General features: G+C 40.1%; 1 protein-coding gene across 4 annotated transcripts in view; it reads left to right on the top strand.

Moving 5' to 3' along the window:
• The window catches only part of LOC129174338 (V-type proton ATPase 116 kDa subunit a 1-like), a 44,710-nt gene that overhangs the window by 4,302 nt on the left and 15,874 nt on the right, over positions 1 to 24,534 (top strand). Inside the window, exons 9-19 of one of the 4 annotated variants that reach the window (XM_054766279.1) lie at positions 836 to 929; positions 5,768 to 5,980; positions 10,656 to 10,806; positions 11,256 to 11,395; positions 11,505 to 11,668; positions 13,432 to 13,522; positions 13,652 to 13,770; positions 15,648 to 15,864; positions 16,153 to 16,260; positions 18,748 to 18,855; positions 21,552 to 21,569. In XM_054766279.1, coding sequence (XP_054622254.1) covers positions 836 to 929; positions 5,768 to 5,980; positions 10,656 to 10,806; positions 11,256 to 11,395; positions 11,505 to 11,668; positions 13,432 to 13,522; positions 13,652 to 13,770; positions 15,648 to 15,864; positions 16,153 to 16,260; positions 18,748 to 18,855; positions 21,552 to 21,569 — 1,423 coding nt within the window. Of the gene's footprint in view, positions 1 to 835; positions 930 to 5,767; positions 5,981 to 10,655; positions 10,807 to 11,255; positions 11,396 to 11,504; positions 11,669 to 13,431; positions 13,523 to 13,651; positions 13,771 to 15,647; positions 15,865 to 16,152; positions 16,261 to 18,654; positions 18,856 to 21,551; positions 21,570 to 24,534 lie in introns of all 4 variants that reach the window. The other 3 variants (XM_054766271.1, XM_054766295.1, XM_054766287.1) reach the window with 3 other exon arrangements.

Here is a 24,534-nt window from a genome sequence, read left to right as displayed (position 1 = left end):
ACATATATAGATTGCACCTGTCTCGCCACAGGTCTCCATGCTGTAACATGGGATATTTAGTACACAGAAAGATATTACACAGAAAGATTTAACTTTTAATTCAATAAATGCTTTTTTCCAAACAGTGCCGAACAGTGCATGTAATGCAGCCGGTAAACAGTAGCCTACCAGAAAAGTCATTCAGTGCTGTCTTCATCCTCCTTCCGGGAACTAAACTATTAAAGTCGTCTTCTTCAGTGTCGGAATTGAACAGCCTCATAATTCCTTCGCCACACACTTTGTCAGAATCTTTCTCTTTCGTTGTCGCTCTCAGCGCCACTTTCGAGGCAAAGTAGCCCTTGAGCTTGTGCTGTCCTCTTCGTCACGCAGTGGTCCAGCCTTTTGAAACCGGTTGGTGATAGTGGATTTTTTGACACTGCTCCACGCTGTCAGGATCCACTTGCAGACTTGAGCAAAAGTTGCTAGATCGATCAGCTTCAACTTGAAAGCTGCATCATATGCATTTCTTGGCGTGTTTTCCACGATGAGGGTGTGTGCATGAAGTGCAAAATGACTATTCTGAAGCATATGAGATGTCGTGAGATTAGAGCATGACCATAAATTTGCCGTATCACTGTATAAAGTGTAAGAAAAGAGTAGCGGCTTATACACCTGAAATTACTGGATATATGCAACCTTGTTGATTGGCAAGCACAGTGTTTTTATTGCACACAATGTGCGTTCTTTATTCACTTGATTTCCTCGAAAACAACCGCAAGTTATTTATCTCATAAACAGTAGAGAAAATGAATCAAATGAGGCTGATTGAGTTTGCTTTGGGTTTTCTCTCACACAGGTTCCGTGCCTCTCTCTATCCTTGTCCAGAGACCCCACAGGAGAGGAAGGAGATGCTTGCAGGAGTCAACAGCCGTATTGATGATCTCCAAATGGTACATTTATTTTTCTAGCCTATCCCTCCCATTTACATTTCAAGGTGTAAGTGCAGACCAGGTGTAATGCAAAGTAAATTGAATGCAAAATCTTTCTGTCTTGTTGGGAAATAATTATCTCCCAGGAAATACGGTTCCGATTCAGTCATGCAAGTGGGGTCATTGGGTATTATACCAAGTGGGTGCCAATCGCCATGCGCGCCAATCTTTTTTTTATTGGTACTACGGTACAACCGGGGGAGGTCAAATGTGGTTATGTGGAGCATGCACCACCCCACTGCAAAGTTTTGTGGAAATCATGCAGGTTTTTTTATTTAATACTGCTAAATAACCGACAACCTTTCACTATCCCAGCAACTACCCAACAAAACATACACTCCTTATCAAAATGTTAAGACCAGATGAAAAATTGCTAGAATTTGCATTTTGCACATTTGGATCTTAATGAGGTTTTAAGTAGTTCTACAATATGCAAAAGCAAGAACGGGGAGTGAGACAAAAATCATTTTGAAAAAGTAATTTATTGAAAACAATTAAACTGAAATAGGCTGTTTATCAGCTGAATAAAATTTTAAGACCACAGGCTATAAAAGCCCAAATCTGCTCAAAATGTTCATTTTCTGTCAGGCATTCACACTGTCATTCCCTCCTGATGGCTAAAGCTAAGAAACTTACTCTTTTTGAACGTGGTCATACGTGATTGTGGAGCTGCATAAGCAAGGCCTCTTGCAGCGTGCCATTGCTGCTGAGGTTGGGAGCAGTAAATCAGTCATTCTACATTTTTTGAAAGATCCTGGGCATTATGGAACAAAAAAGTCAAGTGGTAGACCCCAAAAAATCACACCTGCGCTGAGTAGAAGGATCCGATTGGCTGTCCATCAAGACACAGGGTGGTCTTCCACCCACATTAAGGCCCTTACTGGTGCCGACTGCAGCGCAATAACCATCAGACGCCATCTGCTAGAAAAGGGTTTAAAAAACAAAAAACTAATTCAAAGACCTCCTCTCCTTCAACGTCACAAAACTGCCCGTTTAGACTTTGCCAGGGAGCATCAAACATGGGACATTGAAAGGTGGAAAAAAGTTTTATTCTCTAATGAGAAAAAATGTAACCTTGACGGTCCAGATGGCTTCCAACGTTACTGGCATGACAAGGAGATCCCACCTGAGATGTTTTCTACCCGGCACATTGTAATCGACTGACATGCTGCAATGCCTGCGAGGTCCCCCTGCTCAAGACGACAAATGTCGGCCTGTCTGAAGTTTGACAATTAACACCTGTATGACTCACAGAAGGCTGGACACAATGCGATGAGGTCATGTGAGACCAACATGATCCCAAGAACACCATCCCCACTGTCAAAGAGGAGGTGGAAACATTCTGCTTGGGGGCTGTTTCTCTGCTAGGCGTACATGAATACTTCACCGCATTGAGGGGCCGATGAGCGGGGCCATGTATCGTAGAATCTTGGATGAGAACCTCCTGGTCTCAGCCAGAACACAAGATGGATTGTGAATGAGTCTTCCAGCATGGCAAAACATACAGCCAAGGCAACTAAGGAGTGGCTCAAGAAGAGGAACATTAAGATCCTGGAGAGGCCTAGGCAGGCTCCTGACCTTAAACCCACGGAAGAACTGTAGAGGGAGCTGAAACTTTTAAACCAGGGGTGTCCGAGGGTCACATACTAATAAATGAAAGGCTGCAAGGGCCACTTTGATATTTTGTACAGCAACACATGTAGCTATGCTAAGAAGTTATATACATTTCAGCTTTGTGATATCGGTGAAAAAGCCTATTATTGGTATCAACTTCGCTCTTTGCTCTTTTTTTCCCATTTTTGCTGTTGTTTTATAATTTGCTATTTATTTAAACATTTTTTGTACATAATCTTCATACATTTTCATTTTGTAATATTATGGCTTTATTCCCACATCTTTATGCCCATAATATTATAACCTTTTTTCTCCAAACTCATAAAAAAAATTACAACTTTATTTTGTTTTGTTTGTTTCTCGTAATATTACGACTTTAAAAAAAACAACTTATTTTGTCTTTAATATTTAAACTCTATGTGACTAAAACAACATTATTTTTCTTCATAATATTGTGAGTTCATTCTCGTAAAATTGTCTTTTTTTTCTTCTTGTTAGAATACGACTTTTTTCTCTTAATATTTTGATTTTATTGTTTTTATTTCAGTTGTTATTTTTGTTTTGTTTTTTATTTTTCAACGATTTCAGCTTTCTTCTTGTCAATTTTCTCCTTGCAATTCCGAGCTTTTTCCCATAATATTTTGACTTTATTCTTGTAATATTATAATTTTTTTCTGCAATCAAATTTTCCAAAAATTATATCTTTATTCTGTGTTTTGTTTCTCACGGTATTTTTTTCAAATAAACACATTTTTTCCTTTGGTATTTTAACTTTATGCTAATAAAACGAATGTATTTTTCCTCATAATATTATGATGTTATTCTCGTAAAATTACAAATTTAGTTAGTTAAACTACAACTTTTTTCTCTTAATATTTTTTTCCTTTATTCTTGGGATATTAATTATATTTTTAGAATGTGCCGCAGGCCAAAATCCCTTCTGTTTTTTACACTGAATGAAAAAGCACCCCAGATCATGATGGACACCCCCATCATGATCTGGGGTGCTTTTTCATTGCAGGGCAGTGATGCCCTGGTCCAGATCTGGGAGGAGATCCCCCAGGACACCATCCGTAGTCTCATTAGGAGCATGCCCCGACGTTGTCAGGCATGCGTACAAGCACGTGGGGGCCACACAAACTACTGAGAATCATTTTGAGTTGCTACAATGACATTTTAGCTAAATGGACCAGTCTGCTGCATCATTTTTTCACTTTCATTTTTGGGGTGTCTTCGATTTCCCCCCTCTATAGGGTGATCATTTTCATTTCTATCAAATGATGTGGCATCATTTTGTTACTAATACATCACCCACTTATTATCAGGAAAGATATTCAAGATCATTTTCCCCCCAGTTTAGTTTTGATGTGTTTTCGAAGTGTTCCTTTAATTTTTTTTAGCAGTATATACAATAATAATATTTTCTCACAGGCAATTTGTGTTGTTCTTAAACGTTTGGAGCATTTCTTGAAATGCTCGCTTTTCAACTGTATTAAAGAGGAGCATTTCTTTTGCAGCATTTCTGTGAACACACACCATTTTGCACTTTTGCATTCACCATTCTGGCTCGTTTGTGTTGATGGACTCCGTGCTCATTACCACACGGGAACTGTGGCATTTGGCTTTGTAATCATCTTTTTTCCTCCAAATTTCTACTACGTTACCTGGCATTGCTCCTCTCGAGGGTCCACTCTTTTGCTGTGTGCATGCTAGCGTTCTTTTATGGAACAGCGTTGATCTATGAAGTGTCTAGGTGCTGAACCAATCCACAGAGTGAAATTTCTAGTCTATTCCTGCCTGTTTGGAGGAAAGAGGCGAGGAAAACAGACACACGTGGCAATGCATGGAGGCCGGCAAAATTATTCTGTTCATTTTCATTTGTTATGAATTTATTTATTATCGTGAGAACAAAGAAATCCTTTAATGTTTTGATCTTGTGACACCGCTAGTCAACAGTAACAGTGACTGCAATGTTCAATAAGGATTTTAAATTGGTCACAACAAACAAATTAATCAGAAACTGTGCACAACAGTACCCTTTTCTTCAGGCTGATGCATGCTCTTTGCGGCATCATATTAATATCAAAAGCCATTGTGGTGGAGACAGGCCTTATATCTCCACAACGGGTCTTATCTGCAAAAGACATTTGTCCCATTTCAATGAGTTGTGGTTTCCAGAGATTGCCCTCAAAGTCTGTAAACAAGCCTGTGTTCTCTTTGAGGGGTCTGCTCTAGTGTGGGCCTGCCGACCATATACAATGTGCTACACTAATACAATGGAACATTGGGCTCAATTTTTTTTTTTTTTTAATAATTTGGCATAAACATGAGCTGTGAGTCATAATTGTATAAACTTCCAAACAGTTTAGTTGAATGGTCAGACTTTATTACCTTACAAATAGGTTATGAAAACGTATGCGCACAAATGACCGGGTAGCATACGCCAGAATTTTTTGAATGTTCAGCTCCCAAAGCCGTTTTCACTTCACAACATGACTTTTGGCAGGCGTGTCTATCATGACTAGACCCACAGAAAGTCTGGTTTCACAGATGAGGTGTTGTGGCAATGCAGGGAAGCAGGGAAAGGCAACAGGAGAATGCAGCTTCAAAAAGCGTAATTACCAAAAACACTGAGGAATCCAAAAATGACAAAATACAGGGCGAGACACAGGTGCAAACCATAACACAAAGCGCACATGGGGGACAAAACACTGCAAAAACCAGAACACAAATAATAGACAGTGACTCACAGGAAGTTTGAAGCAGACATTTTAGCATCATTTTGGCCATCCTTCCAAAAGACACTTTTTTTTTTGAGATTTTATCTTCTTGTGACCAAATTACAAGCAAGCATACTAGACAGATGAGCATCACTCGTGGTGAAATGGTTCAATTTCCAGCCAGTGGCATCAGGAAGGGAGTCTGCAGTAAAAGGTAAACCAGAACCATTCATGTTATTGACTCACTGTGGTGACAGGGTAAAGCCGAAAGTGAAAAGAAAATACCAGACAGATGAGCGATGCTAAATCTTGAAGTTTCATCTTTGTGTAAGTTTGGAGCATCCATTTTCTAGCTCTGCTGATTCCACTGCAGAAAATGATCACCTTGCTTTGACTCGTCACTTCAGTCTGCCTCATTAGGCATCAATCAGTCTTGCCGCTAAATTCCTCACGTTGCCAACTCAGGTGCTGAACCAGACCGAGGACCACCGTCAGCGAGTGTTGCAGGCCGCCTCAAAGACCATGCGAGTTTGGTTCATCAAGGTTCGGAAGATGAAAGCCATCTACCATACTCTTAACCTCTGCAACATCGACGTCACCCAGAAATGTCTAATAGCGGAGGTGTGGTGTCCTGTCTCGGACCTGGACTCTATCCAGTTTGCCCTCCGGAGAGGAACGGTGAGTTTCAACTTTTTGTGTGGTCAATGTTATTTAGTCAAATTCTTTATATTGTCGTGTTGCGACACCGGAAAGTGCCACCCATTGACCTTTGGAGGGTGAATGAGTTACAATTAACATATGAAATATAATTAAAAATCACTTTATTAGTCAATCTCATAAATTTGCTCTTAACAACATATGGACTTCTGATTAATTGCTAATTAAAGAATTAAAATCAATAACCACAATTATCAAATGTAATGGCTTTTTCATTTACAATTACTCTTGTGCAACAAAAACAAAACAGCATTAATATTTCTCATAAGCATTTATTCTACCCAGTCACGAGGATGCTTTGTTCATGCATTTAAAGGAAGATTTATTCGTGTTAGTGGGGCACTTCATGAATGTCGCATGGTTGGATGCTGTGCACATATGCTAGCGGGAAATTTAACGTGGATGCCTTAAAGTAGCAAACTGATGAAAATGATCGCATTATATTGCAAATGATGTGTGAGATTGATGATTTGGAACAGTAAACGCACATAAAGAATGTGATTGTGACTGGGCTCCACATTACACACAAGCCTTATGCCAGGGCTTCTGACATCAGAGGAGGTGAACAGGAAGATGTTGCTTCAACAGAGCAACTTTCTGCAATCAAAGGGGAGGGATGTGGATGTCATCAACTTGCAACATGCATTCCAATAAATGGTAGGAATAGCAACACCATGTACAGTATGTCGTCATCATAAAGTTCACCAACAAAAACAGGTGTCATCGCTATGGCAGAGACACAACCTTATAGGAGAAAACATCTACACCAAAAAACATCTGAAGGAACTGGACAAATTTTAAAGATGACCACAAGGAAAGGAAAAGACACAACTCACAAAGACATGTAACAGCTCGAAGTCATCAACAATCGACAATAACAACTCTGCAATAATAACATAAATTACGCCAAATTCAACAATATTAAGCAATACATTTCCTATGTTGAACATGACTAATCTGCATCCATGAATTGTGCAGTTAATTCAAAATGTTTACTTATTTATACAGGGTGGGCCAAAATTAGGGTTACAGTTACTTCTTTTCTAAGGTGAAACAGGGGTATAGCAGGGGTTTCCAAAGTGTTTATTGGCCTGCAGCAAAATGTAGAAATAAAATAAAAAAAAAAAAAAGAAAAAGAATCATTTTTTTGTCCTGTCCAGCCATTAGGGTAGATAGTATTGTTGATCTAAATGCCCTTACGTCCTCAACAGACTTGCTCTGTCAGGGAAAAGTGTAACATACTCTTTCCCTGTAATACAGAATTGATTTGACTTTATTTGATGTTTTGTTGTTATGCAAATTTTTAATGGAGCGGGAGGGGATAGAAAAGAAGAGAAAAGAAAACAGAAGTGGGGGTGCGGGGACAAGAGGGGAACAATACAGAGCGAGACAAGAACAACAGCAACAACAACAACTGCGACGACAATAACAAAAAAACAGAAACAAACAGGACTGCATCAGCAAAAACCCACAATTTTACAAGAAGCTGAAAAGTTAATAACTCATAAAAACACAAAGCTTCGTACTGAAATATATTTTTATAAATTGCGACATTTTTGCAAAAAAAATTGTAATTTTCACAATTTTTTAAAATTTTAAACCAAAAAATATATATATATATTTTTTTTTTACAAAAAAAATGTTTTTTAAACAAAAAGTATGTATTTCCCCCACCAAAATATTTTTTTCACAAGAAATAAAATTTTTTACATTCATCCATCTTCTATGCCGCTTGTCCTCATTAGGGTCACGGGTGTGCTGGAGCCTATCCCAGCTGACTTTGGGCAAGAGGCGGGCTACACCCTGGACTGGTCGCTAGCCAATCGCAGGGCACATACAGACAAACAATCAATCACACTCACATTCATACCTATGGACAATTTTAGAGTCGCCAAATAACCTAGCATGCGTGTTTTTGGAATGTGGGAGGAAATCGGAGTACCCGGAGAAAACCCACGCACACACGGGAAGAACATGCAAAATCCACATAGAGATGCCCAGCGGAGATTTGAGCCCACATCTTCCCGATCTCCTGACTGTGTGGCCGACATGCTACCCACTAGGCCACCGTGCAGCTGATTAAAAAAAACTTTCCCCCCAAAATCAGAATTTTTTTCTTACATATGATTTTTTTTTTTTACAAAAAAATTATAAAATTGTTCCCCAAAAATTAGACCTGGAGGGTTAAACAAGGTCCATTGCTTCCTACTTCCTCCTTCTCCTTCCTACATATTGAATTGTGCGAATGTAACCATGTGACGTTCCTTAATATAATTGTTTACACATATCTGAAACAAATGGCTGCAGACAAAGTCTCGACAATAGTGTGCCATAAATACATCATATTGGTGTATATCATTTACTGGAATGTAGCAAGGTAGTTGCTGATTCCAGCCAGCTCACTCCCCTCCAAAGCATGTAGGAGAAGCTGTTAGCTCTGACATGTTACTGCATTGCAACGATAATCATGTGACTTTGACGTGCCTGGTAAATGTATGTGAAGCCTCTGAAAAAAACTACGAAATGACTACCTTCTGTTCTCCACACTATTTAAATAGCCAATCCAAATACACGCAGGCAATATTATTTTTTTGCATAATAGGCATTTCTTTTTTCATTGTTGCAACTATATCCTCTTCCTAGGCCCTTGCTTTCCATTCAAAGCTTTGTGGGGCCTGCTTCCTGTTGATGTGTACTGCCTTCGTGCTTTTGAGTTCACAAACAATTTATGCTGTGTTAGACTGTTGCTGTGAGCCGGGCGGCATGGGATACAGTTATATAGGCTTTTCTTTTTGCAAAACAAAGGCAAGGTAAATTGATTACTGCCTAGCAGTACAGATTATGGTCAGGTTTTTTTTTTTGGTTTGTTTTTCAATCTACAAAATTTTATTGTGTCATGAACTGCATGCACACACACACAGATGTTTATGTATAGTACATAGTTGTAAGGACAGCTTCAAAATGCCAAAAAAAGAAATGGGAGTGAAGCAAAAAACTTTTTGAGGATGCAGTTTATTGTAAACAACCAAATGTAACCCTTCATGGTCCTGATGGCTTCCAACTTTACTGGCATGACAAGAAGATCAGATGGTACAGTGAATGGGGTGCTATCATGATCTGGGTAAGGAAGGATCTTTTTCCTTCAATAGAACAATAAAGCTTCAGGTTGTGCAGGGGCGTCAAACGGCAGATGACTATGTGGAGATGTTACAAAGGGCATCCCTCATGTCTGAAGGCCCTCGTCTGTGTCTGTCTGTGTCGTCTGTGTGGACTGGCTCTTTAAACAGGACAACGCTGCAGTTCACAATGCCTGCCTGACAAAGGACTTCTTCAAAAGGAATAAGCTCACTCTTTTGGACCATCTTGCATGTTCCCCTGATCTAAATCCAGTTGACAACATTTGGGGATGGATGGCAAGGGAAGTTAACAAAACGGGCATCAGTTTCAGACAGTGGATGCCCTCCGTGAAGCCATCTTCACCACCTGGAGCAACATTCCCACCAGCCTCCTGGAAACACTGGCATCAAGCATGCCCAAACCCATTTTTGAGATGATTAACAAGAATGGTGCATGCTACTCATGACTGAGTCCTTTTTTGAACATTTTAATTTTATTTTAGGGGGGTTTGCTGCGAAGGTTAAAGGGATGGGAGGGTCAGCCTTTCAGTGCTCAGACCAAATGTCGCCCACTGCATCAAATTGGTCTGCATGGTTGTCAGAAGGAAGGCTCTTCTAAAGATGATGCACAAGAAATCCTGCAATAACTTTTTTGAACACAAGCAGATGTGGTTCCATGTACTGTGGTCTGATGAGACAAAGATAAACTCATGTGGTTCAGAAGGTGCCAAGCATGTGTGACGGCAACCAGGTGAGGAGTACAAAGACAAGTGTGTCTTGTGTACAGTCAAGCATGATGGTGGGAGTGTCATGGTCTCTCCCTGTATGACTGCTGCCAGCACTGGGCAGCACAGTTCATTGAAGGAAACATGAATGCCAACATGTAATGTGACATGCTGAAGTAGAGCATCATCCCCTTCCTTTGGAAACTGAGCCGCAGGACTCCAAACAAACCGTCAAGATGACCACTGCCTTGCTAAAGAAGCTGAGGGTAAAGGTAATAGACTGGCCAAACATGTCTCCAGACCTAAACCCGACTGAACGCAAGGTCTCAAACATCCACCAGCTCTGTGATGTAATCATGGAGGAGTGGAAGAGGATTCCAGAAGTAACTTGTGAAGCTCTAGCGAGCTCCATTCTCAAGACAGTTAAGGAAGTGAGCATAGGTGCAAGAGGAATACAAAATATTGACACGTTGGGCACAATTTGGACATTTTCAGCTAGAGGTGTCCACACTTGCCAGCGGTTTAGACATTAATGGCTCTGTGTCGATAAAATTGTTACTGTTATGCAAGCTGTGCACTGTCTACTTTACATTGTATCAATGGGTCATTTATTAGGTGTTGTCCCATGAAAGGATATAATTAAATACTTGCAGAAATGCGAGGCGTGTACTCTTGTGAGGTACAGTGAGGTACAGTGTGTGCATCGCTAAAGGCTGAAATGGCTTGTTAATGTTACAAAGGTGTGTTGGTGTGTATTCTGTCATTGACATTGAGCTGGTGTTACGTATTTGACAGGAACGAAGCGGTTCAACTGTGCCGTCCATCCTCAACCGAATGCAGACCAAGCAGACCCCGCCCACTTTTAACAAGACCAACAAGTTCACTTCCGGCTTCCAGAACATTGTGGACGCCTATGGCATCGGAAACTACCGTGAAATCAATCCAGGTAGTATCATGTGGAAAAAATTATACTGTTAAAATTTTTGCGCTGGTGCGCTGTACGAAAAAAGTTACATTTTGCCCAAACCTACGAAAGACACACATTGGCCATACGGATGATGCACGAAGACGTACGAAGTGCTTAAGTTTGTCTTACAACCTGAAAAAAGCGCAAGCACCCTAAGAGTCTGTTTGACATGACCAAAAACCTCTGAAGCCAGTATATGGCTCGAAATCTTGTGCTTTTTTTTCCACGTATACCAGCCGTAGGAGCCCGTACGACCGGTTGTGACCTATGCAAACATGACAAGATGCAGTCATGCCTGTAAATTGTCAATCATTGTTTATTGTATTGTATTTGTGTTGCATTTTTCATTGACATAAATAATTGTGCAGTTGGGATTGTTTTAGCCTTGTTGTCTGATGTTCTCTTCCATGTATCTTTCCTGTATAAAGCTCCGTACACCATCATCACCTTCCCTTTCCTGTTTGCCGTCATGTTTGGCGACATGGGTCATGGCCTTTTGATGACCTGCGCTGCTCTCTACTTGGTCATCCGAGAGAGTCGCCTCCTTGCCCAGAAGAGTGACAATGAGGTATTGATGCAAATAAGAAGAAAACATGTGTTCTTTGGGATGTGGATATTGTTGATATTATGGTAAAGACCGGACAGGTGTTCACCTCTGTATCTGTATTTCCTGACAGATGTTCAATATGGTGTTTGCTGGCCGCTACATCATCCTGCTCATGGGGATCTTCTCCGTCTACACAGGCGTCATTTATAATGATTGCTTCTCCAAATCACTGAACATGTTTGGCTCTGGATGGAGTGTGAGGCCCATGTTTGGTCCCAAAGGAGCCAACTGGTCGTAAGTCATCCCATTCTGTGCGGGGACATTTTCAGCAAAGTTGCATGACACGCATGATTGTTGTACTCACATTTTGTCTTTTCTAATAAACCACCTGAGATTCATGGTTTTGTAAACACTTACAGTCATGGCCAAAAATATTGGCATGCCAAAAATGGCAGTTTTTTCGATGCTGATGTTTTTGGCCATGGCTGTATAAATGAGGCGGATTTGGTTGTAATCCATACAATTATGGCCAAAAACCTTACATTATATCGGTGGTTCGCAATCATTTTCTTTCATGCCCCCCCAGTGGAGGACAGAAATGTTTTTGCGCAGCAGGGGGGCCCGCCCCATGATTTGAGAAGCACTGCATTAAACATAAACATAAACTTAAGTACGCTTATACGCTTCGCTGCTCTCCTGTTTGGAGTCAGACTCGAGTCACAATTTTGTTGATTTTGGACAGCATCATGAAAGACTTGCAACTCGTCTTGGACTTTGACAACAATGACTCGGGACCTGACTTGGACTTTAGTGTGATGACTTGAAAATGCTCGAGATTTTCAGTGAATATGTCGGGTAAAAGGTGTCCCCATTCAAAGCATTCAACTAAAGTGATCATTATAATGTAATTTCCAGCAAGACAACATGTTTTCCCTTTGAATCTGCCTCTGAATGCATCTATTAAGGCCCAATCTCGTTTAAGAACAAACAACGAACACTGGACTCATTTTATTTAAAAATTAAAACAATTCAAAATACATGAATTGTATTTGTCAAATGTAATATATTGTTACATTGGCACTAAACAGTGTTTATGACTTGTAAGGACTCGAAAATTTCAAGCCTATGACTTGGGACTTCGACCGGTCTTGCCTTGACTTGGACTTATACGTCTTTAATTGAGGCTTTACTCGACACTTGAGATTCAAGACTTGAGACTTCCAAAACACTGACTTATACCACTAAGTTAAAAACAATAAAATAAAGGCTTCTATATTGATTTGTATTTGACTGAAGGAAACAAGTACACTGTTTCCAACATAGCCCGCAATAAGTGAAATTCGCGAAGTAGCCAACTTAATTTTTGTACAATGATTATATATGTTATAAGGGTGTAAAACCCCTCATCATACACTTTATACACTTTTCTCTGACATGCATTAACATTTTCTCACATTTCTCTCTTGTTTAAACACTCAAAAAAGTTCAAACCTTCCATTTGAATTTTAATGATTAACCTACAAGGCTGGAGACAAAAAACGATTAAGTGACTCACCCACGCTACACTCTTCTGGCCGTGCCTCTTTGTCGCACTGGCGCCTTTCCGCTGTACTGTAGCGTTTTTGTATCCTTGTTAAAACAGATTGCTCTTGTCGTCATATTCACTACAGCCGCAACTACTTCCCCTTCCTTTGGGGTGAGACTGCAGGTGCCTTTGACGGTGCAGAACGTTTCGTCGACATCATGGGTGTTGTCGGAGATAAAACTTGCAAACATACAGCACGTCAGAGTCACGAAAAAATGTGTGAAAAAATTCCACAAAACAACAGACATGACCGGTCTGTGAAGGTCAGACTGTAGTGGAGCAAATACTTCTTTATCGCAATCAAATACAAATTAATTTAGAACCTTTATTTAATAATGTTTTTTTCTGTATTCATATAAATATATTTCTTTGTTAAAATAAACCTACCGTAAAAGATCTGGACTGACAAACAGGAAACCAAGTACTTATTTTCCCCACTGTATTTTATTCCTGTTTTTCTGATGTGTTGAAGGTTTGAGACGCTTGACAACAACGCAGTGCTGCAGTTAGACCCAGCCGTTCCTGGTGTGTTCAATGGGCCTTATCCTCTTGGAATTGACCCGGTAACAGACTTGACCAACAATGTTGAACTTATGCTCAATATTTTCATTTTTTTTCCATCGGAGGGAGGAAAAGAAGATCGCCGATGAGACAGTGTCATTTATGTTGAAGTCCTGCTGTCATCTGTGCAGATCTGGAACGTCGCCACCAACAAGCTGACCTTCCTCAACTCGTTCAAGATGAAGATGTCTGTCATCCTCGGTGTCATCCACATGCTGTTTGGAGTCTCCCTCAGTCTGTTCAACCACCTGTAAGTGTTGCTTTCATAACCGGTGCTTTATTAACACCACCGACGTGAGTGCACTAATGTTTTTTTTCAAAGTTGCATTTATGTAGTGTTATAAAGTGAGTCATAAATAATGCTGCTGAATAATGCCGCACTTTGTCTTGGGCTTCACAATAAAAGCCATTCATTGCGTGCACTGCCTTGACCTGATGGTGTAATTCCAGGGTGTCCAAAGTGTGGCCGGCGACTGCTTTTTTACTGGCCCGAAGGCACATTTAAAAAATATTTAACAAGAAAACCCCAAAAAACAACAACAACAATAGGAAATCTGGAAAAATCAGAAGTAGATTTAGAAGAATAAAGTCAAAATATTAAGAAAAGCAATTGTCTAATGAGAAAAAGCAATTTTACAACATTGTTGGAAAAATGATGTTGTTTTAGTAGTATAAAATAGTAAGTAAATAACTAAAGAAGAAAATTAGAAAGTTATAATGTTACAAGATTAATTTCTAAATAATAATAATAATGATAATGGATTATTTTATAGCGTTTTTCAAGGCACCCAAACTACTTTGCAATGAAGTGAACTCAGCATTCATTCACTCTTCAGTCACACACTGGTGGTGGTTAACTACGTCTGTAGACACAGCTGCCATGGGGTAGTCTGACAGAAACGTGGCTGCCAGTTCGAGCCTACGGCCTCTCCGACCACCACCAATCAATCATTTACATTCATACACCAGTGTGGGCAACGCTGGAGGGGTGCAGTGTCTTGCCCAGCGACACAACGTCAGTGACGGAGTGGAGGGAGCGAGAATCGAATAAATGGGAATAAAGTCGAAATTAGGAGAAAGAAAATTTCGAAGAAGACAGTTGAAAAAAAAACAACAACAACAGCAGAAATTGAGCAAACAGCTGTGATTTTACAAAAACAAAGTAAAGAAATTCAGGAAAGTTGTACTCTGATGAGAAAAAAAGTTTTATGAGAATAAACTTGTAATATTCTGAGGATAAATAGTATCATTTTAGTAGCATATATTTGAAATATTAAAAAAAATGCTTTTTTAAAAAGTTGTAATATTTGAGAAAAAAACAAAACAAAATCAAGGTGTAATTTTTGGAATATTAGGTTCGGGGGGAAAAGTAAAAATATAGAAATAAAATAAAAATATGAAAACAAAATTTATGAAATTATTAGCATTATTAGCACAGGAAGTTGAAATATTTGAAACCCCCCCCCCAGCAATATCACAAAGCTGAGATGCAGAAATACATGCAACTTCTTAGCATAGCTTTACGAAATATCAAATTGACCTTTGCATCCTTTCATTTTTCAGTATGTTGCCCTCGGTGGGAAAATGTTAGGACACCCGTGGTGTGACTGTACACGTTTCTGCCTTTCGTGCACACGCTGCAGATTCGATTCCCCAACACCGAGCCATTGGAGATGTCCAGTGCTTGTCCCCGGCCCAGATAAATGGGGGGTTGTGTCAGAAAGAGCATCCGGCGTCAAAACTAAACCAGACAAGTCATGGAATTGACTCGCTGTGGTGACCCCTGACGGGAATGCAGGAGGTCTGCATTCTATTGCTGTTATTTGCCATTTGGGGGCCTAGTTGTCCTCACAGTCTGGAAATCCCATTTTGAATCTCCATTGGAACACCTGAGTGGTGATTGCATGTCTCTGGGTATTCCAGTTTCGTCCCACATCCCACAAACATATAGATTAGATTTATTGGAGGCTAATTAACAATAGGTGTGATTGTGAATGTAAACGGTTGTTTGTCTATTGACTGGCGACCAGTCCGGAGTGTACCCCACCAGTCAGCTGGGATAGGCTCCAGTTCACCCACCACTCTAATGTTAATATATATGTTTTTTTTACTAAATAACCACTTCAGGTACTTCAAGAAGCCTCTGAACATCTTCCTGGGCTTCATCCCAGAAATCGTCTTCATGGCTAGCCTGTTTGGTTACCTCGTCCTGCTGGTCTTCTACAAGTGGACGGCTTACGATGCATTTACCTCAAAGGATGCCCCCAGCCTCCTAATCCACTTTATAAACATGTGCCTCTTCAACTACAGCGATCCCACCAACAAGCCGCTCTACGCGGGACAGGTGCTCCCTCATCCTAATTCTCATCCTGCCCACACCCAAAAATAACCTCATTTTTTCACAAAATTCTGAAGTAAAAAAATATGTAATGCTCACAACTCATGTTGTGTATATGAGATACGTAATATGTGAAAAGTTGTCCACTATTTGGGTCATTGCTACTTATTGAGGGGTAATTGTGGGTCCTGCCAAAACAGTTGATAACCACTGGCTTAGGCCTCATCAACTGTCGTTTGGTGACTACAACAAGAGGGCAGTGCCTTGTTAACCTCCCTGTGTTTGAATCTATAGATGGGGATCCAAGTTTTGTTGGTGCTCATTGCCCTTGCATGTGTCCCCTGTATGCTGGTGGTGAAAACTATGGTGCTTCGGCGTCAGCACCTGTGGAAAGTGCATCTGGTATGTCAATTTCACCACGCCTACAAACGTATTGCACCCTTCAAATATGCTCTTTTGTCATATAACCTTTTTTTTGCTCTGTCTTTCACCGTACATTTTAATGTGTAATGTTGTTGGTGTTGCCATGAAATGTGCTTAAAGCCTGCCTTGGAAACACCGTTGAACGATCATCTCTGTTACGTTAAGTCCAAAGACTTAAGAATGTGAGGGAACCCAAACAGGAAATCATTTTTTTCTGAACATAAAATCCACTGGATGTGTTAAACCTCATCTAAATCTAATCTTAATAGTTGATGTTGTTCAGGGCTCGAGTTTGGTGTGGTAGGTACCTTAGAGGATTCTGGAGGAAATTCTGGCTCAGGCTCAGTCCGGAAGTGAATAATCCAATTTACCTGATTTGATGTTTTCGAGGAAAACTGCGCACCGAAGAACTACTTTTCTGGCGTGGTGACACAGCTATATCAACTGCGCATACAGTAGAACCTCAGTTAGCGTCCACCTCGGTTAGCGTATTGCTAGCATCCTATTAGCATCTATATTGTCATCGGTGGTTGACTCTCAAAAATGTTAACACAAAACACACTTTTGTAGTTGTATAACTCTAGTTTTACATGCATAAAACAATTCTCAATGCATATAAATGACGAATGAAGCGGATAAATGAGCATTTAAAGTTACTTTTACCTTCACTGAAGACGTGACTGTTCCCAAAGACGCAATGTGGCAACAAGATCAACCACCACCATCTTCCTGTTTTCAGTCACGTCAAGAATCACGTCTGCAATGAAGGTAAAAGTGTTAAATGTTCATTTATCCCTTTCATTCATCATTTCTATGCATTTCCAGTTGTTTTCTGCATGTAAAGCTATATTTGTAAAACCATAAAAATGTGTTGTGTGTTAACATTTTTGGCTTTCTGGAACGGATTAATTGGATTTAAATTATTTCCTACTGTTAGAGTCAGGCCTTCTGGAACCAATTAATGATGCTAACCAGGGTTCCACTGTATTTCACATGAGGAATAAAATTCTAGGTTGATTGATAAACCTGAATAAAATTTTAGATCGATATCATACCCTTTCAAAATAATTGTATTCATTGTGTTTACTCTTACTGTTCGCGTCTGAGAGTGTGGTGTGCAATCAAAGGTGAGCCATCTGCACTGTAATCATAAGAAGGAGAAAAAAGTGTTGTGCCTAAGGATGCTCCGATCGGTTGATTTCCGTGCGATCCCTTCGTGCAGTGTAGTGTCTTGGCCTAACTAACGTTTTGTGCAGTGTCATCCTCACACGTTCCTTCACAGTGCACAGGCGTGCCAAAACAAAAACAGTCATGTCTGCCGTGTGGAATTTAACTGCCAACACGTGCCACGAAAACTATCTTGCGGGACTAGCACGTTAAAAAGCTTTATTAATAGCATGTAGCATGTGTATGGTGAGTTTTCCAGGCTCACAATGTGATCATCAGTCAAACGGCAGCCAACGCAGCCATGTGGACAACACTCGCCTGTATGTGCGTGACAGTCAGTAGGCTAAGCTAATAACCCGGAAAATTATTGAATTCATCGGACGAGATGACCAGCCTTTCTGGGCAGTAGCACTTACTATAAATACATTGAAAAATGTATAATTAATCCATGTGATCGGCCAATTTCAGTCCTGGATTATTGGTATCAGAATCGGCAGCATAAAACCGTGATCGGAGCATCCCTAGTTGTGACTTTTAGTGCTGGGTTATTTGTTTCACTACAGTGAAGCCATGTATTTTTGCACATGCAACAATTTTTGAACAATGATAGTTTTACATGCAGAAAACAATGTGAAATAATTATGAATTCCAAATGGATGAAACTTAATGTTGACGTGGACTTCCCATACATTTAATTCAATGGTGTTTCTTATCCTCTTTATTAATTTGCTGGCATGCTGTGTTATTTAGCAGTCACACGCAGAAAAAAAATACACGTGCAGTGAGTCAGCAATGTGTCGGTTGTTTTGTTTGGGCACTAGATTTTATGGAACAGTACACTCCAGGGAAAACTGACTACTATGTATGTACTATGTATGTGAAAAATGTTAGCGAAGATTTTTGACAAGAACCAAATTGTACGAAAACTGAAGCGTACAAAAACCTGTTCGTTTAGGCTATGAGAGAAGAGGTTCAGCTCAACCAGTGAGATTTTATAACTTTTGTCATTAACAAAATTTGAAATCAAAATTTTTTTCACATGACACCTTTACTTAAGTAAAAGTTTGTGTTCTATGTGACACGAATACATTGGAAACATAACCTTCAATATCTTCTCGGGTGCTACTAAACTTGAATAATTTCATGCAGTGTGCAACCAAAGGCTTGCTTTAAGCTAGACACAGCTTTTGTGACTTTTGTATCTAGTCACAGAAGAGGGAAGAAACCACTGCAGAGAATCTAGAGCAATCTTTAGAGCGAACAGGCGTGTCCTCATCATGCACCGGACTCACCCAACAGGGCACGCAGAAGTTTGGAGGGGTGCGAGTGGGCAACGGGCCCACAGAGGATGAGGCTGGCATCATGGACCACGACCAGCTCTCCCAGCACTCAGAGGAAGGAGATGAGGTGAGCCCCTGCAGGCCCCGTCAGCCTGTTTATTTTGAGACTCTTTGTCGACTCCAAAATCAAAATGTGTTTAGCAATATTCAGCATTAATCTGGAATGTAAGGAGGAAAATAGTCTGGGTTTATTCAAATAAAGGTGTATTATTGCAGGAAAAATGTGTAAATTAGTCATTTTAAAAGAATAAAGTTGTAATAATACTGGAAAAATTTGGAACGTGTACATCTTTGTACAAACAAAATATTATAATAATGTCTTATTTTGATATTTTGACTTAAGATGCATTTTTTAAAAATTGGGGGGGATACAAATTTAGTAATTTTTATATTTTAAAAAATTGTTGGAAAAAATCATACTTTTTGTAAAAATCTAGATATATTTTGGGGGGAAAATTTATTTTTTGTTAATTTTTTTTGTTAAAAAATACGTTTTGTGAACCTTTTATGATTTTTTTTTTGTAAAAATGTTTTAATTTTCTTTGTGTATTTTTTGTAAAAAATATATATCAGGACAAAGTTTGTGTTTATTAGCATCAGCATTTCAGCTTTTTGTCTTCCCATTCTGAGGTTTTGCTCTATTTTTCCAATTTTTCTTGTTCTTTTTTTCCACATTTTGCTGTGAGCCAAAAAAAACAATGGCCCCCGGGCCGCACTTTGGACACCCCAACAGTAGGCCATTTAGACAGGACTTATTGGTGATGTTATGCTTCAATTTGGCAGTAACATCATTTGTAATAGTTTGTATTACCTCTGTAGAGAGATATTGTTTATATTTAATGAGTATTATATGTTCTATTTAACTGCAAGTCCAGCAAGGACGAAGAAACACCTAAAAATGACTACAGTAGCTTGAAATTTACAGACATATTCTGTATAGAGCTGTGTTTTCTCCTGGCTAATAGGAGGGGCAATGAGGGCTTTCAAATAGAAAGGGAGGCCTGTGATGGACTAGAGCAGATAAGAGTTAGATTTTCCATTTCAGAAACATAAACACTGAGGTGGTTTTCATGAGAACCAGTGAATGGAATTTCTGAAAATACCACCCAGTTGACTCAGAGGTCTGGTGTAGCCCGAGGTCTGCTACATGGTACATCTGAGTGTTTATGTTGTGATAACATATTGCATAACTGTAATTTAACAAGACTACATTCATACAATTTTTCCAAAGCAGTGATATCCCATGTAGGCGTCCTTATCAACAGGGGAAGCTGGGGATTAAGGAATTTAATATTGCTTAATGTTACATGGAACCAGTACAGAAGTTTCTACAATGGTGTGAAAAAGTGCCCCGTTCCTGATTTCTTTTTTTTTTCACACTTAAATGTTTCAGATCATCAAACAAATTTAAATATTAGTCAATGACAACACAACTTAACACAAAATGCAGTTTTTAAATGAAACTCTTTATTATTAAGGGAGAAAAATTCCAAACCTACATGGCCCTGCGTGAATAAAAAGATCAGTCTGGAAAAGGTTATAAAGTCATTTCTAAAGCTTTGGGATTCCAGTGAACCACAGTGAGAGACATTATCCACAAATGGCGAAAACATGGAACAGTGGTGAACCTTCCCAGGAGTGGCCGGCCAACCAAAATTACCCCAATAGTGCAGCAACAAGACTCATCCAAGAGGTCACAAAAGACCCCACAACAACATGCAAAGAACTGCAGGCCTCACTTGCCTTAGTTAAGGTCAGTGTTCATGACTCCACCATAAGAAAGACACTGGGCAAAAATGGCCTGAATGGCCGAGTTCCAAGATGAAAACCACTGCTGAACAAAAGAACATTAAGGCTCATCTCAGTTTTGCCAGAAAACATCTTAATGATCCCCAAGACCTTTGGGAAAATACTCTGTGGTCTGATGATACAAAAGTTATGGTCTGGTGTGTGTCCCATTACATCTGGCGTAATAGTTATACCGCATTTCAGAAAAAGAACCAACAGTAAAATATGGTGGTGGTAGTGTGATGATCTGGGGCTGTTTTGCTGCTTCAGGACCTGGAAGACTTGCTGTGATAAATGGAACCATGAATTTTGCTGTCTACCAAAAAATCCTGAAGGAGAATGTCCGGCCATCTGTTGGTGACCTCAAGCTGAAACCAACTTGGGTTCTGCAGCAGGACAATGATCCAAAACACATCAGCAAGTCCACCTCTGAATGGCTGAAGAAAAACAAAATGAAGACTTTGGAGTGGCCTAGTCAAAGTCCTGACCTGAATCCTATTGGGATGCTGTGGCATGACCTTAAAAAGGTGCTTCATGCTGGAAAACCCTCCAATGTGGCTGAATGACAACAATTCTGCAAAGATGACTGAGCCAAAATTCCTCCAGAGCGCTGTAAGAGACTCATTGCAAGTTATCACAAATGCTTGATTGCAGTTGTTGCTGCTAAGGGTGGCCCAAGCAGTTATTAGGTTTAGGGGGCAATCACTTTTTCACACAGGGCCATGTAGGTTTGGATATTTTTTCTCCCTTAATAATAAACTGTTTCATTTACCAACTGCACTTTGTGTTCAGTTGTTTTGTCATTGACTAATATTTAAATTTGTTTGATGATCTGAAACATTAGTGTGATAAAGAATAAAAAGAATGCAAAAGAATAAGAAATCAAACCGCTGTATTACACAACTTGGAAATGATGATTGTTAGAATCCATTAGTTACTGAAAGCCTACACTAACCTTTTTTGATTCCTTTCAAGCAAGCAGAGGAAGAGCCGGTAAGAGTCTCATTGTTGTATTTCAGCAGTATTTTTCATTCTTGTGTTTTTGCTGCATGCGGTCTTTTTAATTTCTTCTTTTTGGAAATTTGGTAAAAATGGTCAAAAACCTGCTAAGATACTAAACTGCCAAATGATCATTTTCTTTTTTTTAATCAATCTTTTTTTTGGTAATTTTCCTGCACAAATTTTTGAGAGGGCATGGCAGTGGCACATGTGGTTTGCATGTTTGCCACATGGTTCTGGGTTTGAATTGCAGCTTGGACATGGGGATTGCATGTTCTCCCATGCCTGAGTGGGTTTGCTTGAGTGGGTTTGCTCCAGATAACCTCACAGTCCAGGAGCATGCATGTTAGGTTAATTGGATATGTCAGAGTGATTAGGCCCATAAACGTGGGTTTTGCTTGTATTTTCATCCCCCTTAATGTGTTTGTTGTCCATCCATCCATCCATCCATCCATCCATCCATCCATCCATCCATCCATCCATCCATCCATCCATCCATCTTCTCCCGCTTATCCAATGTTGGGTAGCAGGGGTAGCAGCCTAAGCAGGGAAGCCCAGACTTCCCTCTCCCAGGCGACTTCATCCAGCTTCTCCCGGCGGATCCTGAGGCGTCGGAGACAGAGTGTCTCCAGCGTGTCCTGGGTCTTTCCCTCCTACCAGTCGGACGTGCCCTGAACACCTCCCCAGGGAGGCGTCCGGGAGACATCCTGACCAGATGCCCGAGCCGCCTCATCTGACTCCTTTCAATGCTGATTAGCAGCGGTTGTACTCCGAGTTTCTCCCAGATGACAGTGCTTCTCAAATGACCTCAAAGTAGAAGACCAGCCACTTTACACAGAAAACCTCCTCCACCTTCTTTGCTTCCGCTCTGCCGTAACTATTTAAAAGGGACCTGTCCCAAATTTCCAATGTTTCAGATTTATGTATATGTTTATAATGTTATACTCCTGTTCTACATGACGTGGAAGCACCATATCATGGCCGTGGTGTGTTTTGAAGTTATCCCTGTTACGCCACTCACAGATCTCGTGAACGATTGCGTAGAAGAACTTTACGACAGTTCCACGAGTTTGCACGTCACAACTTTAGAACATCCATGTCTGGCAACTAGCTGTGTGTCCAGTGGTATTCGGAGACTTCTGCTCGGTACCGTTGGTTGCTTTTTCCTTGCACCAGAAAGTGTTTTTTCTGTTAATTATCGAAGTATTATGTAACTAAACCGGAGTAAGGTAGATATGGGAATATAAAGTGGTGCCTTGATTAGCGTCCACCCCGATTAGCGTGTTTTTTGGTTAACAGTCAAAATGTTTGCAAAAATTTTGCCTAGGCCTGCGTTCACCCGCTTGTTTAGTGTCCAAAATATCATCCGGTTTTGTTTACGCCGTCATCCTGGATCACGCGCATAAGATGCAATCTTGAAATACTTGCGCAACCTTGATCTTGCGCAATGCATTTTGGGCCACGGGCACCATGTTAGATTGTTTGTATCAGCGTTGATACAAGATCTACGAATTTTATGGCTTAAAGAGAAGACCGTCATGTCAATGTAACGGTGAGGCTCAGTCATCGGCTGCATGCACACACACACACACACATTCATGCATACACAGAGTCCTGCGTAACAGTCTATCAACCCGGCGCCGCATCAAGGGTAACACTTGGTGTTTCTGCCTGTCTTGTCTTATATCCATAACACTGCTTTCTGCTTCCAGCAGTAAAACATAAGCATTCCAACTTACTGTAGCATGTTTGCGGCATCCACAGTCAAACATAGCACACATCACCACACATAAGGTGTCCTTATTTTTTTCATTTTCTATATTAAACTGCAAGGTACATGTTAGTTGGTTCTAGAACGTTGATATTTAATTTGATATATATATATATATATATATATATATATATATATATATATATATATATATATATATATACACACTCCTGATCAAAATCTTAAGACCAGTTGAAAAATTGCTAGAATTAGCATTTTGCACATTTGGATCTTAATGAGGTTTTAACTAGAGCTACAATATGCAAAAACAAGAAGGGGGATTGAGACAAAAAGCACTCTGAAAAAGTAATTTATTGAAAACAACAATTAAACTGAAATAGGCTGTTTATCAGCTGATCAAAAGTTTAAGACCATCGCTCAAAAAATAACAAAAAACTCTCCAAACCAGAATAAAAAATGTTCTCAGTAGGACTCAGTAATGAGTAGCTCCACCGTTCTTGTTAATCACTTCAAAAATTGGTTTGGGCATACTTGATGCGAGTGTTTCCAGGAGGCTCGTGGGAACATTGCTCCAAGTGGTGAAGATGGCTTCACCAAGGGCATCAACTGTCTGGAACTGATGGCCATTTTTATAAACTTCCCTTGCCATCCATCCCCAAATGTTCTCTATGGGATTTAAATGAGGGGAACATGCAGGATGGTCCAAAAGAGTGATGTTATTCTCCCTGAAGAAGTCCTTGGTCAAGCGAGCATTGTGAACTGCAGCGTTGTCCTGTTGAAAAAGCCAGCTGTTACCACACAGACGAGGGCCCTCAGTCATGAGGGATGCCTGCTGCAACATTTGCACGCAAGCATCCGCCGTTTGACGACCCTGCACCACCTGAAGCTCCGGTGTTCCACTGAATGAAAAAGCACCCCAGATCATGATGGACCCCCCTCCACTGTGCGGGTAGAAAACATCTCAGGTGGGATCTCCTTGTCATGCCAGTAACGTTGGAAGCCATCTGGACCGTCAAGGTTACATTTTTTCTCATTAGAGAATAAAATTTTTTCCACCTTTCAATGTCCCATGTTTGATGCTCCCTGGCAAAGTCTAAACGGGCAGTTTTGTGGCGTTGAAGGAGACGAGATCTTTGAGTTCCTTTTTTGTTTTTTAAACCCTTTTCCAGCAGATGCCGTTTTTTGTTCCATAATGCTCAGGATCTTTCAAAAAACTTAAAATTACTG

Source organism: Dunckerocampus dactyliophorus, chromosome 2, assembly GCF_027744805.1.
Source record: "Dunckerocampus dactyliophorus isolate RoL2022-P2 chromosome 2, RoL_Ddac_1.1, whole genome shotgun sequence".
NCBI classification, from domain to species: Eukaryota; Metazoa; Chordata; class Actinopteri; order Syngnathiformes; family Syngnathidae; genus Dunckerocampus; species Dunckerocampus dactyliophorus.
Note: the sequence above shows the minus strand (reverse complement) of the source record. Positions and strands in the feature narration are given on the sequence as shown.